General features: G+C 43.2%; 2 protein-coding genes across 2 annotated transcripts in view; one reads left to right on the forward strand and one right to left on the reverse strand.

Moving 5' to 3' along the window:
• Nucleotides 1-5,404, forward strand: part of fam114a1 (family with sequence similarity 114 member A1) — an 8,848-nt gene extending 3,444 nt beyond the window's left edge. The window contains 7 exon segments of the mRNA XM_079730661.1: nucleotides 1-82; nucleotides 948-1,033; nucleotides 1,297-1,515; nucleotides 2,915-3,054; nucleotides 3,245-3,317; nucleotides 4,246-4,299; nucleotides 5,260-5,404. The exon segment at nucleotides 1-82 is cut by the window's left edge and continues 48 nt beyond it. Coding sequence (XP_079586787.1) covers nucleotides 1-82; nucleotides 948-1,033; nucleotides 1,297-1,515; nucleotides 2,915-3,054; nucleotides 3,245-3,317; nucleotides 4,246-4,299; nucleotides 5,260-5,385 — 780 coding nt within the window. The 3' untranslated portion in view covers nucleotides 5,386-5,404.
• A 1,456-nt stretch (nucleotides 5,405-6,860) lies between these two features.
• Nucleotides 6,861-12,674, reverse strand: LOC307071620 (uncharacterized protein). The gene is made up of 10 exons (XM_079730662.1): nucleotides 12,521-12,674; nucleotides 10,719-11,015; nucleotides 10,274-10,561; nucleotides 8,975-9,076; nucleotides 8,680-8,733; nucleotides 8,550-8,579; nucleotides 8,238-8,276; nucleotides 7,521-7,565; nucleotides 7,263-7,325; nucleotides 6,861-7,001 (listed from the first exon to the last, which is right to left on the reverse strand). Exons 1-10 carry the CDS (start codon nucleotides 12,642-12,644, stop codon nucleotides 6,940-6,942), a joined length of 1,104 nt encoding a protein of 367 aa, XP_079586788.1. The 5' UTR covers nucleotides 12,645-12,674; the 3' UTR covers nucleotides 6,861-6,939.
• Between the last annotated feature and the right edge of the window lie 2,377 nt (nucleotides 12,675-15,051).

Genomic DNA, 15,051 nt, shown 5'->3' on the forward strand with positions numbered 1-15,051 from the left:
AAGTCCATGGAGGGAGCAGGAGATGGGCAGATGAAGGATAACGGTGAACTTAGTTCCCCAATACACTGTTCTCTCCCCCTGTGTGAGTGACCCGCAACCAAGCCTCCGCCGCCGCAGCTATCGGTGGCCCCTGGGAACCCATCCAGGTTCAGCATGTTGGCCCTGACTCCTTAACCCTGAGGGTCCCATAAAGTAATCTGAATCTGAATCTGAATCCACACGAAGCCCAAGACTAGGCTGAGTTTAGACTATTTTACTGAGATTTGAATATTCAATCGATCCTTTTAGCTTATTCATGCAGTCAACATAAATAACGACATTGGTATTTTTATTTGATGAAAGGCACACTAGGAGGTCATCGTTAAAATCAATTATAATTTATAATAAAAATCAATTTAAATCTGTCATGATTTGAGGACAGTTGGTGAGTCTCTTCAAGAGAACTCACACAGATTGGGATTCCTCTTCATGACCGGCTGTCCCACATCTCAATCATGTCAGAAGTAGAGGATGGGTTGATGCATAGAACGCATCCCGGAATCTTTTATTCATGTGCATGATTCATGTGTTAAGTGAGAAATAGAGGCTCAGAGCTGACATTAGATGATTCTCTTTCTCAATGGTGGACCTCAGCGTTTGCCATGAGCCTGTATGAGTGTCCAGTGGCCACTGACAGATCAACAGCACAAGTCAATATCAGCACAATCACAAAAAAGTTGTATTGCATGGCAAAATATGCATGCTTTGTAGAGAAGCACTCTGATATCAGGATGATACATTTTTAAAAAAAATCATACCAATCAGCAGAATGGTAGATTAACAAATTTGGGAAAATTAAAGCAATGAAACCTTCTAAATTAGCAACTTGCAACATGTCGATAATGTAAGAAACTATTTGACGTGTGTTTGTGTGTGCGTGTGTGTGTGTGTGTGTGTGTGTTTCTCAGCTGCGGACGGCGAGGAGTTTGTGAGTGTGCTGACTGAGCTGCTCTTTGACCTCCATGTTGCTGCCACACCAGACAAACTGAACAAGGTGAAGTCTCTCACACACACACAATACACACAGGTAGATATTTGCACATTACGGGAGATACAAAATAAAAGCCTGTCAAGTCAAAAGGTGAGAGTCACCATTAAATAGTTTGGGTTTTATTTATCACCCAGAATTACAAAACAGGATATCCAATAAATCTCATTATAAGCACATCATCCTTTAGCATCTCCGTAGGCCCTATCACAGTGCCATGCTGCACACATCATTGGGTCCCAATAAGACAGCCTATTATGCTTCCCCAGGCTAGGATGAGGGCCCACGACTGGGTGAGAAAGGTGAAGGAGCCTGTCGCCACCGTTTGCACAGAAACAGCGGGGCAGCCAGGAGGAGAGGCCCCCACTGGAGGAAGGGGGGAGGAGACGGAGGAAGGAGAGTTGGAGGAGGCAGCAGATGGTGTGGAAAGGAAGGAGGCGACGAGGGGTGATGGGGAGGGGACAGAAGATGACTTCAGATCCGTTGAGGTAATATTGAAAGGAATTAACATTTATTAATATTTATGAATTATTTTTTATCTAAAATGTCTGTTTAATAGAGTTGGGCGAGTTTCAAATTGGGATATCAAGGTTGTTTGAAATCACGACGTGTCCATAGCAATACATTCTCGATCTGCCCAAGATATGGGGTTATGCTGGGATGGATTAGATCTGACGTCAGCCCATCAGTGGGATGTGCTTGAGCACGAGGCATGAGCCTGTGATGGTGAAGGCACTGAAATGGAAGCTAGCGCAATCACCCGAGTGAGCAAAGAAAATAAATTATGGCCCTTGTCTGAGAACGACCAGATTCCTAACCTAGAGATTCAGAGTAGAATAACATGGCATAATAAAACAAGCTTCAGGCTTACGGAACATGCTGGATGCATGTCGGAGAACAAAGACTTAAAACTTTTATCATTCATTGAATTCAATTTGTTGACTTGAATCCTCAATTGAATGAGCGAATTCCTCGTAACGTCTTCTCCCCCAAATCAGCCCTAGCTTTATGGCTTCCTGGTCGATATGTGCGCAAAGCGTTTCCTATATTGATGAAAGTGAGGCAAAACTTGCTGGCGCTTTTCTTTCTCACTCCACAACCTTTATAAGCAGGTAAGGGGACCACGAATGAATAACGTATATTCATGCCTCAAACTATATTAGCATACATACAGAATATGGATGTAAACAAACATGGATAAAAACATATAGTATGCAGCTGCTGTTCTCAAGCTGGCAGGCCACGTCGCTCCATCTCCCGGTGAAACTGCTTGTCAGAATCACACCATTAAAAGGCGACCGATATAATGCTGGTTTCAGCTTATGGGCCTAGCCTGCTGACACAAAGTCATGAATAGCAAGCTTACAAAAGGCATAATTCATCCCTAGTCTGTTACTCATGCCTAGTAGCCTTTTACTGGATTTCTTTATGGCATTATTATGTATGAAACAAGAATGGCGGGAAGAAAGTGAGTTGCAGATGATTGCTTCAACCCTGTGCCAGAAGAATGTCTAGCCGCACATGGTACATTGGAAACAGACGTTCTACGCTCTCTCATTCTTATACGAGTTGTTTTTTACGACGGTTGAAGCAAAGACCTTGATGTTTTGGGGAGAGGATTTATTTGATTTATTGCTTTTTTTTAAAAGGATTTGCCCAACCCTTATGTTTACTATGCATTTTTCGTTTTTCAATCTCAACCTTTTCTCTTTTATTTGTCAGTTAGATTTTTTTGCATGAATTCAAGCGTATTTCAAGCGTTTATGTGTTTGTGAGGGCCTTTCCCGTGTATGCTTATTTCCGTAATGTCTCTGTCTCCACAATCGATGGCTGGATGCATGCAGAACAGTGGCTCAGTGTGCGGTGTGGTGCTCCCCTCCCCTGCAGGCCGTGTACATGTCGTCTATAAGCAGCCTGGCAGAGGTCACCGCCCGCAGTATCGAGCAGCTCCACAAGGTGGCAGAGCTGATCCTCCACGGCCAGGATCTGGAGAAGCCAGCCAGGGAGCAGGCACAGGTCCTCACAAGGTGTGGTTGTGTTTGCATGTGTGTTCATATAGCTGCACATCGATCCATATGCCAGTGATGTGAACCTCCAGGTATACATACAGCAGTTAGATGTGTGTGTGTGTTTGTGTATAGCAGATTTGTTTATTCTTTGCATGTACGTATGTATTCGTGTGTGTGTGTGTATCTGATTGGGCCTCCTCTGCCTCAGGTTGACCACTGCTATGTCTAATGAGGTCGGCTGTTTGGCCAAGAGGTTCTCTGACACACTGCTGACTGTCGGGGTAAGTGTGTGTGTGTGTATGTGTATGTGTGTCTGTGTGTGTGTGTGTGTGTTGCAGGGAAACAGACATTGTAGTTGTATGTGTGTATTTAAGTGCAAGGGCCAGAGACTGTGTTTGTGTGTGTGTGTGTGTGTGTGTGTGTGTGTGTGTGTGTGTTGCAGCAAGACTGAGACAGTGTGGTTGTTAGTGTTGGTATTTAAAGTGCCACTGTTTCAGCTGAAATTCGAACACTGTGAGATTTACTGAGAGATTAAGGAAAGGGCGGGGCGGGGGGGGGGAGTTGTCCCCATGGTTACGGCCCAGTGATACTATTAAAGTACTGTCGTTGTATATGAGCGTTATGATGAGCGACGTTGTACATGACACATGCCACACAGGTGTTTGGGAAGCCTAACCCTCACTCGCATGCAGACATTCAATAAATCGCTTCTCAAACGGAGCTCACCGCACACACACCTTACTATAAGTGTCCTGAAACGATAAACATTCTCTCAGACTTTGCAGTCCACCGCTGCCCAGACAGAGATCCACTCCTCAACACACACCGCGCCACCCCAGCGCGGTGTGTGTTTCAAGCGCGCACCCCTTTCGTGCGTGCCTCGGAAAATAAAATAAAACAACGCCACCTGGGCCACCTGCAACGTTCAAATAGTGTTTTGAAAGGATTGGACTATCGACTTTTTTTTTTCTAAATTGTGGAATTATTTCTGTAACAGTGATAAAATAGCATTGTATTATTTTTTTTACGGTTTTGGGTTCACTGGTGTGTGTTGCCGCGAGACTGTGTGTGTCTGTGTGTGTTTGTGTGTGTGTGTGCCTACCTTACCTATTGATTCCATTTTCACACTCTGAAAGATGGACTTATTAGGATTACCCTCACATCGGTACACGGCTGCTTACATTCCCTCTTCATCTCTCTCTGTCTCAGGACCAGAGGAAGGCGGAGGAGGTGAATCCATTACTAGACAGCGTACTGCTGGAGGTAACAGGCACTCGTCCTTAATCAGAGGGGGTGGGGTGTGGGGGTGGGAATGATGTTGGTGCTGGTGATGATGTGTTCAGGGGCATCAGGCTGAGACGAAGCAAAGGCAGCTGTCAGGGTGGCAAGGATGAGTGCCACGGGTTGATGGAGTGCTCCCTCCCTCTCCGAGCTGCACATCAGCAGGATGGGGTTATCAACACTGAAGCCCCCTCTGTAATGTGGAGTCGTTTGAACCAATGCCACTGGAACGAGCCGTTCACATGTAGACCATTTACATAAATGAATGCATGGAGCCACAGGGTGGCGTGAAACATAGACAGGATGAAATCATAAGGGAAAAAGAGGCCAATCAAACCCTGGTGATCATGCCTTTGATGACATTGTTCCATGTGATAACATCAGATGAGATTCTGATGGTTATGAAGAATCAACTTTTGATATTATGTTGATGATGGAACGTTATATATTAAGTTGATGGTGGTCTCACGACTTCAGATTCATATCTAAAGTCTGATGGCGTAGGAGCTCAAATCTTTCTTTCAAATCATATTTGTTTCAATCCATCATGTTGCTAGAGGCAGGGACCTGTGAGCGCATAATTGGCAAACACAACACTTGGCTAGCACCAGTTAACAGTAAAATAGGGTCTATAAAGGTTTCAAATAAACATTGGGTAGTCTGGCCACTTTTGGAATCCACTTATTAAAATTCCCTTCTGAACACCTCATCCACTCTAGCGGATCAGTTTTCTTTAGTAGAATATCTCGTCTCCCCCCTGAGGTTCTGCTATAAGATTGCTGGATCCAAGATTTGGATGATGATTTGATGTTTTACATTGTGAAGATGAGAACATAGATAGACACTAGATGATGATGATGATGAATGCGATGACAATCTGTCCTCGTGATGCATCAGTACCAACAGTAAGAGTGATGAACTGTGTGGGTCTTGGGTCTGCAGGGCTCCAACAGCACCACCTACATCCAGAATGCACTGCAGCTGCTGCTGCCGGTCCTGCAGGTCTCCCACATCCAGACCCAGCAGGCCAGGCCTAGCACAGGGCCGCCAGCCCAGACCGGCCAATAACACTGATGCAACCCTGTCTCTCACTAACACCCCCCCCCCCCCCCCCCCCCCCCCCACACACACACACACACACACACACACACACACACACACACACACACACACACACACACACACACACACACACACCTGTGTGCACTCACGCACCTGCACACATACCTACACACACACACATGCACACCCATGCAAAACACTACCCCAATACAATGCTTCCCACTGCAGTATGGTTTGTCTAAATGTAACTTTTGTGTAAAATAAGGAATAAGGAATAGATTATAATGTATTTAAAGTGAAGCCTGAATTCATATGGATTTCTTTCAATGGTCTTTTACCTTGACGGTCCAAACCGGATCACATGCAGACCTTTTATATTTCGTCTGCTTGAAGAATAGGAGAAGGGATCGAAAGGATAGGTAATGGTAATTTCATCTACTTGACAGTATAAGGATATAAAGGATAGGTAATGGTAATTTCATCTACTTGACAGTATAAGGATATAAAGGATAGGTAATAATAATTTCATCTACTTGAGAGTTTAAGGATATAGGATAGAAAGGATAGGTAACAGTCATTTCATCTGCTTGACAGTATAAGGATATAAAGGATAGGTAACAGTCATTTCATCTGCTTGACAGTATAAGGATATAAAGGATAGGTAATGGTAATTTCATCTGCTTGAGAGTATAAGGATATAGGATATTTACAGTAATTTCATCTGCTTGAGTGTTCTTAGTATTGCTTCCATTTTGCATTGATAAGTGCAAGAAGTAAAGTTCTGAATAGATTTAGATATTTCTTTGTATTTATTTAAAGACTCTTTGTCCCAAAAAGGTATTTGTGATTTTGTTTGACAACTGTACAGACGCTGTACAGCTGTAAAGGGGCCCTGCCATTAAAAAGTTCCAGATATTTTCAGTAGAATCTAACAAAACACTAAGTAGTATACGTTAAAAAGGCCCGAAGTTTATGACTGTTTTGTTTTGTTGTGTGTGTGTGTGTGTCAGTCATTTTACTCCAATGTGATTCCATCAATACTATATAATTAACAAGGTTTTGTTCAGGCTGTACATGGGTCTTCCCATTGTGTTAAGGATGCCAGTAAATGGGTCTCTAGCGATGTATTGCAGTGCTGCTACTATGCTTAACCAAAGGAGAATCAATTATTCCCAATGCTAAATTAGTTCTGGAATCCATTCAGCCTAGTCACTTAATCGAAACATGATCTCAACGCTCCCCCAGCCTTGAACAATAAATTACACTTCTGCCATTAAAGTAGGAATTACATATGAAGTTACAATGACAAATTAACTTGGGTTTGGACACTATTTCTCTGGTGTAATGTTTATTGTAACCCTGTAATGAAGTGCCCTTAGACTGAGAATATGTAAACCCAAATATATTGCATAAATAATCAATACTGTGTTTGGGGTGATTTTCTTTTAAGCATTGTTGCTTCAAGTTTGATTTGCATTTGAGAGAAATTAAGTAGCAGCTATGTTTATTATACTTGGTCCCTGTTCAGTCTTTAGTTCACAGGAGAAGCCCCATGATGCTTCACAAGGCCTCGACCTCACTGATGGAGGACAGGGAAGGGTGCCCCCGGTGGTGGAGATGTGCTAGTGAATGAAAGGAAGAGAGTGGCTAATTTAAAACATTTAGAGGAGAGAATTAAAAGTTGAGTTAATTCAGTTAACTTAATAGATCAGACAGAACTGAATGTTTCGCTGTGAGTGTGACCAGTTCATACCAATCAAGATTATCAGTTATTCAAAGCAGCCATTACATGAGTTTATATCACAGTACTAAGTATCTACGTATCACAGCATGAACAGTAAGTATGATGATTTTTGACTCTGGAGATGAAAGTGTTGGTGTACCAGTGAAACTTCCAGATGGGTCATGACCGTCCACAGGTCCAGATAGAAGGGTGTCGGGGAACACTAGTCAGGGGTCCGGTACACAACACAAACACATTAAGCATGGCCCTCAGGAACAAGGGAAAAATGGGTATTGAAAGCCCCCCACCCCCCCAAGATAAAACGATGTTGTCAGGGTCTTTGATTAGACACTGTCAATGCGTTTCACCCTTGATTCTAAACAACTGTGGAAGTTTGTGTATATTGATCGATCCCTACCTTCTTCCCATGTTGGCGTCTCGCCTTCTTGAATGGGAGGTAGTGCTGTACAATAAAACAGATATAGTCCAAAAAAACATTGTAATGTTGTCAAGGTCTTTGTTTAGACAGAGTCTTTGCCTCAGCTACTAGTTCAGTTTGTTCAGCCGATGGTTGAACTAATGTAGTTATAGTTTTCTCCAGCCTGTAGGGCTAGACCATGTCACCCCAAGACACTTCATACCAAGTAGGCTAAGCAGGTAGGAAAGGGATGGGACAAGGAGCTAGGCTAGTAACGGTAACACTTGTCGTTTAAATGCGACTTCCATCATACCCTCATGCCTACACTGAGCCCACCAGCATTCTCCTGGTGTGGATGGTACACATAGGCTGCTGCTACCCATCTTTTGCACTAAAGATCGATGAAACCAATATGTAAATAAATGTTCCCACCAGTGCTGGCTGTGTGTTTTGGACCGGGACTGAAGTTCCCCTCATTAATGTAATGCCATATGTGTTGTGTTTGAAATCCTGTTTAATGTGGCCCATATGTTGGTGTGTTCATTTTTGTTGGGATTGTCTTTGGGAATGGATGACTGACTGCATATGGAGGCTGTTTTAAATACCATATAGTTTTAGTTTGACACCAGTTTCCTCCATCATATATTTTTTGGTTGTGTTTTAAATAATGTTAAAGGGGTTCAGCTTATAATTTTCAGATAAAATTCAAAAGCATACCTGTCCAGCTTGTTAACCCCAGGGTGCTAAAGACAATTCCTAAAAGCAATACACAAAGACGCTTCACATTAGAACATCATTTCAGTGACTTACATAACAAGGTCTATTCATTTGAATTGGCCGATTGATATTGTACAGCCATCTCTTCAACTGGTTGCAAAATGTCTTTCATTTTATGAAAATACATTTCTTTGGGATTTGCTTTCGTCGTCGCACAAAATCTCACAACATGGGATATTCTCTTGGTGAATAAATGAATAAAAGAGAAAAGTCAGTTCATATCGGAAGGAGTCAAAACAATGGTGGAAGTACCTGAGGGGGTGTCGACTAAGGGACACGATCCTGTGAAAAAACAACAACACGATAAAGTGAATGGCACTAAAAAGGCATTCTTTGGATGTGTGTGCGTGTGTGCATGTGTGTGTGATGCTCTCTGTCTCACCATTCAGACGTGATTCTTTGTACGAACCACAAAGTGGGCCCCCCTTGGATTTCCCTGGCAGAGAAAAGAGGAGCAAGCTGTTACCTAGGGCTCAGCCCGTGTAGCTGGGCCTGTGTCTACAACGTCAGAAGCACATTAAATCTCATACCTATGTATGTGTGTCTGTCTGTGTGTGTGTGTGTGTGTGTTTGTATGTATGTATATGTGTTTATATAAATATATATATATAATGCATATATATATATAATGTATATATATATATATTGTATATGTATTATGTATTGCCATGCCTCACCCCTTTTCCGGTAGACCTTAGCCAGTAGTGATGTGACTACAAGCAGCAGCAGCAGCCCCACTAGAGCCATCCACAGCGCTCTAAACACACTCCCCCACTCGTCTGAGAGGGAGAGAGAGAGAGAGAGAGAGAGAGAGAGAGAGAGGGAGAGAGAGAGAGAGAGAGAGAGAGAGAGAGAGAGGGAGAGAGAGGGGAGAGAGAGAGAGAGAGAGAGGGAGAGAGAGAGAGAGAGAGAGAGAGAGGAGAGAGAGAGAGAGAGAGAGAGAGAGAGAGAGAGAGAGAGAGGACAAACACCAGAGATCACACGTTCAGATAAAATATCAATTTGATTTCCGTTTTCATAACTGTGCAACAAAATGTCATCAGGAGATTAAATGGCTCCAGAACCGCACTGGCCCATCTCTGCAGTTAGAGAGACTGTAAACGGAGGGAGAGAGATGGAGTACGCAGAATAAGATAAAGGGAAAGAAATGCTTCTTTCACTGCAGCCATGATAAAACTTTGACATTCATTTTAATGGTCAACCTTAGGGAGCACCCAAAGACAGACCCATTATCACAGTCATATTTAGTGTCTTTCATGTCTGTCCTACCGAGTGAAAGATTAAATTAATCATTTCATTAAATTAAGTTTTTTTCTCAGGGGACTCCTGGAACCATCTCATTAAAATCATTTGGGTTCCACCGGCACCATTTTGAGAAACCACAGACGACAAGATATTGAATATTTCAAATATTGAAGTGAATGAAACCATGTGGGGAGAATGATTCAAATGGAGGCATAGGGCCAGGAGAGCGCTGGACGAAGACAGAGCTTTCATTGAGTTCATCTAGGTTTCAACAGGATATTAGAAAATAGAAATTGGGTGAAACTTCAAGCAGTATGGAGGTGGGCAATATAGTAGAACTAGAAAGAAGGCGAGCCAGAATCAATACCGCCTTGGAGATGCAGTGGATGGAGATGAATTATAAGGCTCTGGAAGTCTGGCTGTTAATACAGTGAGGGACATTGAAGAACCAATGGAGGAAGAATAACTGAAGGTCAGAAGAAGGTCGCGGGAGGGATGTTATTTCTGTGAATCAAATTGAACTGTAGTGTCTGACGCTTTTATGAAGATGCTCTCTATTTTACTCATTAAACTGATGAATCTTTAGACTTATGTCTGTTTGGTGGTTCTTCGTTATCCGCATAAACCATACCTCTGATTCAATGTCATGACCTTTCTAATCAACGCGTGTCATATTGAAGAATAACCATTGAGAACGTTCTGTTTCTCAAGGATGACATAGCGAGACCAACCTTTCTTCCCTGTCAGTTCCCATGGTAGCGCTTGCTTTCCCGCTTTAGACAGAGATGATCCATTGGCCAACTGAATGAGACAGCGACTGCGATTGGCCGGCTGGGGCACAGGTGGCGGAGGGCGGCAGCAGTAGAACGCCTTTTGTCTGTCATCCGCCTCCTCCTCCGGCTCCGCAGCAGGGTGGAGGTATGAGGAGGTGGTGTTGCGCTGATCGTGCAAGACTAAGTTCAGGTGAACAGTTTCTTCAAGCTGCACCACCATCCACACCTCCAGATCCTTGGGTGAGTCTTTCCACACAGAGGAGCAATGCATGGGTGGGTGGATGGACGGATAGATGGATGGATGGTTATTTTGGATAGACAAATGAACATGTAGACAGTCACACAGATAGACCACACCTACAGAAGGTATTGGCTTGCAAGACTCGAAGGTGATCTGACATACCTGACATGATGCTGCCTCTAAAATAGGCCTCTTCCATATCCGTCTCACACATGAACCACCCGTTGCCAGGGTCCTCATCACTGCCCCCGTGGTCTGACCCTGGATCTGTCCCGTTGCCCCGGTCAGCTGCGGTGCACGCAGTCTCTGGCTGGGGCTGTTCGCTGCCCAGGGCCAGGCAGGGATCACACTGTCCTCCCCTTCCCGTCTCCCTTCCAGAATCCTCCAGGTCGCTCTCCCTCAGCCAGCCACACTCCTCGGCAGGACGGCACGGCACACACAGGAAGTCCACCCTTGAGCCTAGGATGAGGAAGTAAAGAAGGAAAAGTAAGGATATCTGGAAAATGTGGGTGGGAGACTGGTGCACTCTCTGTCTCCCAGACTCACAGGGGAAGCACACGGCTTAAGGAATGACTATTGCAGTGGTCGTTCGGAGTGGGCCGGTGGCTTGGTCTTCGGTCACCACTCGTCGTAACCACTCCCTGGACACTGCACTCCCTTTGGGCCTCAGTGATACCCTACCTGGGGGTGGATGTTTTTGAGCAGAAAAAGTTTACACACAGCTCCCCATACCAGCCATGTGTAAAGTCGCCAAGTGGGAAGTGGATCAGATGAACAGTTGTTTTGAAGATGGAAGGACAGACATATAAACAGAGATTCCTCATACTATAGTAAGATCAGTCTATTTAGAAAGCAAAACAGACAAGGAGGGACAAGACTCTCCGGTCCTGCTTTCTTCATCTATTGTCGAATGTACTTGTAGCCAGTGAGCTGTACCTAGCATGTTGTTAGGCATTGTAACAGTTAACAGGTTTTCCCTCTGAATACACAACACAGTGTGTACTTATGAATACACTTATAATACTAATATTTACTAATACATGTGTCCCGCTGATCTCAAGATCTCGACCGAATGGAAGCTTGAGGAGAAACCCGAAGGACAGACAGACAGACATGCAGAGACTCCTGTAATTCGTGTTAGAAGCCTGCCATTGATTTGCTGTCAGTGCTCAGAAAATATAAAAAGAGCAGAATACATTGGAGCCATACTGTATTACGACTATAATACAAAAATAAGTTTTCTATATTCCAGGATTTTATGGTATTTAATTGGAAACCAAAAACTAAACTTGAAGGATTGTTTTTTATCAGTGGAAGCCCAGATCCAACCCAGCCCCATTGGTATACAGAGAGGAGCGATAACAAACAAATGCACAAAGAAATACCGAAGGACATTGACAAAAACAACATTCAACCTCTGCTCTTCTGGCTTTATCAAAGCTGCTTTTGAGTTTAAACCTGCTGCCTTACATACAAAGTCTAGTTTATGCTTTAGAAGTGATTCATGAATTGTGAAAATACGTGATTGAAGCAATAGTTAGAGGTGTTTCAGGTAAGATTCGGGATTTGTAAAGAGAGAGAGCAGAGAAAAGCAGGAAGATGTTGAAACTAAACAACCAAATGCACGCCTCCCCCTCCCTCCCTACGTTTCCCCACTGCTGAGAAGTCAACTCAGATTTAGCACCTGTGATTGACAGGCAAGAAGTATCGCCGGACCCAATCAGGGAAGAGATGCCCTGATTGGTCAAATCTAATTTAGCTGAGGATGGCGGATGGATGGCGCCTTCGCCTCAAAACAGATATTCGAACGGCAAGTTTCCCTCACTAATAGCTGACAGATGGCAATGACTTTGCTAACAAACTCAGTAACACACACACACACCCACACTCACACTCACACCCACACACATGTGTACCAGCCATGATCAGTCAGGCGCCCACCCTGTGTGTGTTCAGTTACGCACCTCGGTGCCACCAGAAGAACTCTGGAATACAGATGATGAAGATGAGGACGACGAGAATGGCGAGCTTGGCGAGGGCAGCTTTTGTCATGTTGTCATGACTGCGCCAAGAGAGAACGAAGCACATACGCACACACACACAGATGCATGCAGGCAGGGTCCCATACACACTAACACACAAACCCACACACAACGTACATTTTCACACACTGACTCACCCAAAGACTTCCTGTTGAACTTCCTGTATTATCAGAAATTGTGAGGGGGTGAGTGTCACTGTCAACTGTGAGTCTTGAACATGGTGAGCCTGTGTGTGTGTGTGTGTGTGTGTGTGTGTGTGTGTGTGTGTGGGTGTGTGTGGGTGTGTGTAGGGAGGTGGGGGTGGGGGAAGGTTGGTAGTTGGTCACAAAACCGAGACAAACTGAATGAAAACATGCTTTGGTTGGGAAGAAATATTTAGTAATATTGACTATGCAACAAGTAGTCAAGCAGGCATAGTGCTACTTCCTGCCTTGCATAACGGGGACAAGATATATCGCTAAGTTAAAAGTAGGCATTCCAAAACGTTTTTTTTAGAATGCAGGCCTTGTCAAACATATTTAAAGAGCATGTAGCTCAAAGGTGTAAAAGTAGAAAGTCATGGGGTATTTCATTAAAAACGTAGAGTAAGTAACAAAATATTATATTACGTGCTGCTGGTGACTGACAGTATGACTGCTATGACTGACAGTATGACTGCTATGACTGACATATGACTGTATGACCGACAGTATGACTATCACCGACAGTATGACTGTATGACCCATGAGTATATTTTGAGAAATAGATGTCTTCCGTAAGCAGAGGTATGGTGAGCTTGGTCAGTATGGTAATATGGCATTGGTATGCCTTAAAAACTAAACAATGACCAACCATGTTTCTAAAGCATACTGTGTCAAAATCCACTGTCAAACGGATGTTAGCAAAATTACGTGTGTGCCACTTTAAGGCCCAGCCTGCATCGTAGAAAGGCTGTGGTTCAGAAGGGAGAACTTCAAACAAATGTTTTTTTGTTATTTTTTCAGATAGTCTCAAATTTGGCATGGGTATACTATGGAATCTCTTCTTAATAGCCATATTCAACAGCCGAACCTACGTGTTTTGAATGCAATGCTAGAGATGTTTAAACATTGGCGGTATGCATGTATTTCACTTTAAAATGTATATCTCTGCCGTCTTTGGCCTTATTGCTATGAATTTAACGCCATACAGTCCCATAGTCACCTGGTACATGTACATACAACTTTTACCACTTTCGGCACCAAAGGAGTTAATGTGTGGGTGTTTGGTCAAGTTGTGGTCACTGCACTATATCCAAATGGTCTGACCGTATGGGTTGCAGTGAAAGTTGTACATCATGACAAATGGTGATTGTATAACAAGTTTAATGCAAATTGCACCTTCCTAGTGGTAATGGCAGCCTGTTGAAATGCTGAACTTCAAGGCCTTGTTATAGCGCCACCTATGTGTTAGGTGAAAAATAGATGATAAATAGATGTCTTCCGTAAGTGGAGGTATGGTGAGCTTGGTCGGTATGGTAATATGGCATTGGTATGCCTTAAAAACTAAAAAATCACCAACCATGTTTCTAAAGCATACTGTGTCAAAATCCACTGTCAAACGGATGTTAGCAAAATTACGTGTGTACCGCTTTAATGCCCAGCCTGCATCGTAGAGAGGCTGTGGGCCTTAAAGAGAGCCTGGCAATTTTTATAATTTTTGGAGCCAAAAAGTCAGGAAAATAATAATAATAATACTAACGATTACAACAGGGTTCGTACGGATTTCGTAGGACCCCTAATTAAAGGAGACATATTATGGTGTTTTCCCAACAAGTAAACATAGTATTTGAGTTCCAGAAACATGTTTTTGAAACTGTTTGCTGGAAACAGCTTTTAGGAAAAAAAAAAAATATTTCCCTCTGTTTCAGTCCCTTCAGAATGCGCTGTTTCTGGTGTCTGTAGCTTTAATGCAAATGAGCTGCTGCCCATTGTCCAATGAGCTCTCAGACTGAACCACAGCATGTGGACTCCTGGAGCTCTATATCTATATCATATAATAATAATATTATATATGGGTATTTACTAGTGCTGTCAAGCGATTAAAATATTTAATCGCGATTAATCGCATCAATGTCATAGTTAACTCGCGATTAATCGCGATTAATTGCACATTTCTTTATATACTAAATATCCCTTGATTTCGTGCTGCTAGCCTTTTAATGAGATCAGAGTGTTGAGAAGGACAGTAATAAAATATATTTGGTAAGATGGATATAAGAAGAGACCCGCAGTGAATTCAACCCGGTCCACTTGACATCAGGGAGGTGCATGACAGTGGTAGGCCTACCGTAAAACTTCAATAGCCCAGGCTTTTATCTGTTTCAATCACTGAACTTTCGAACAAAACTCTTGCTCATTAAAGGTGGGAAATACTATAACATTTATTATTTAAACCAGCATGAATATCCCTACCGTACGAAGGCCTATACACAT

Source organism: Pollachius pollachius (genome assembly GCF_949987615.1).
Source record: "Pollachius pollachius genome assembly, chromosome: 2".
NCBI lineage: Eukaryota > Metazoa > Chordata > Actinopteri > Gadiformes > Gadidae > Pollachius > Pollachius pollachius.

What these genes read in the sequence shown, in the direction of transcription:
- LOC307071620 (XM_079730662.1), bottom strand. Translation starts at nt 12,644, where the DNA reads ATGTGCTTCGTTCTCTCTTGGCGCAGTCATGACAACATGACAAAAGCT. An exon ending in GTTCTTCTGGTGGCACCGAG is followed by an intron (nt 11,016 to 12,520) that starts GTGCGTAACTGA and finishes TCCTCATCCTAG; the next exon opens with GCTCAAGGGTGGACTTCCTG. An exon ending in GACGCCAACATGGGAAGAAG is followed by an intron (nt 7,326 to 7,520) that starts GTAGGGATCGAT and finishes ACCCCTGACTAG; the next exon opens with TGTTCCCCGACACCCTTCTA.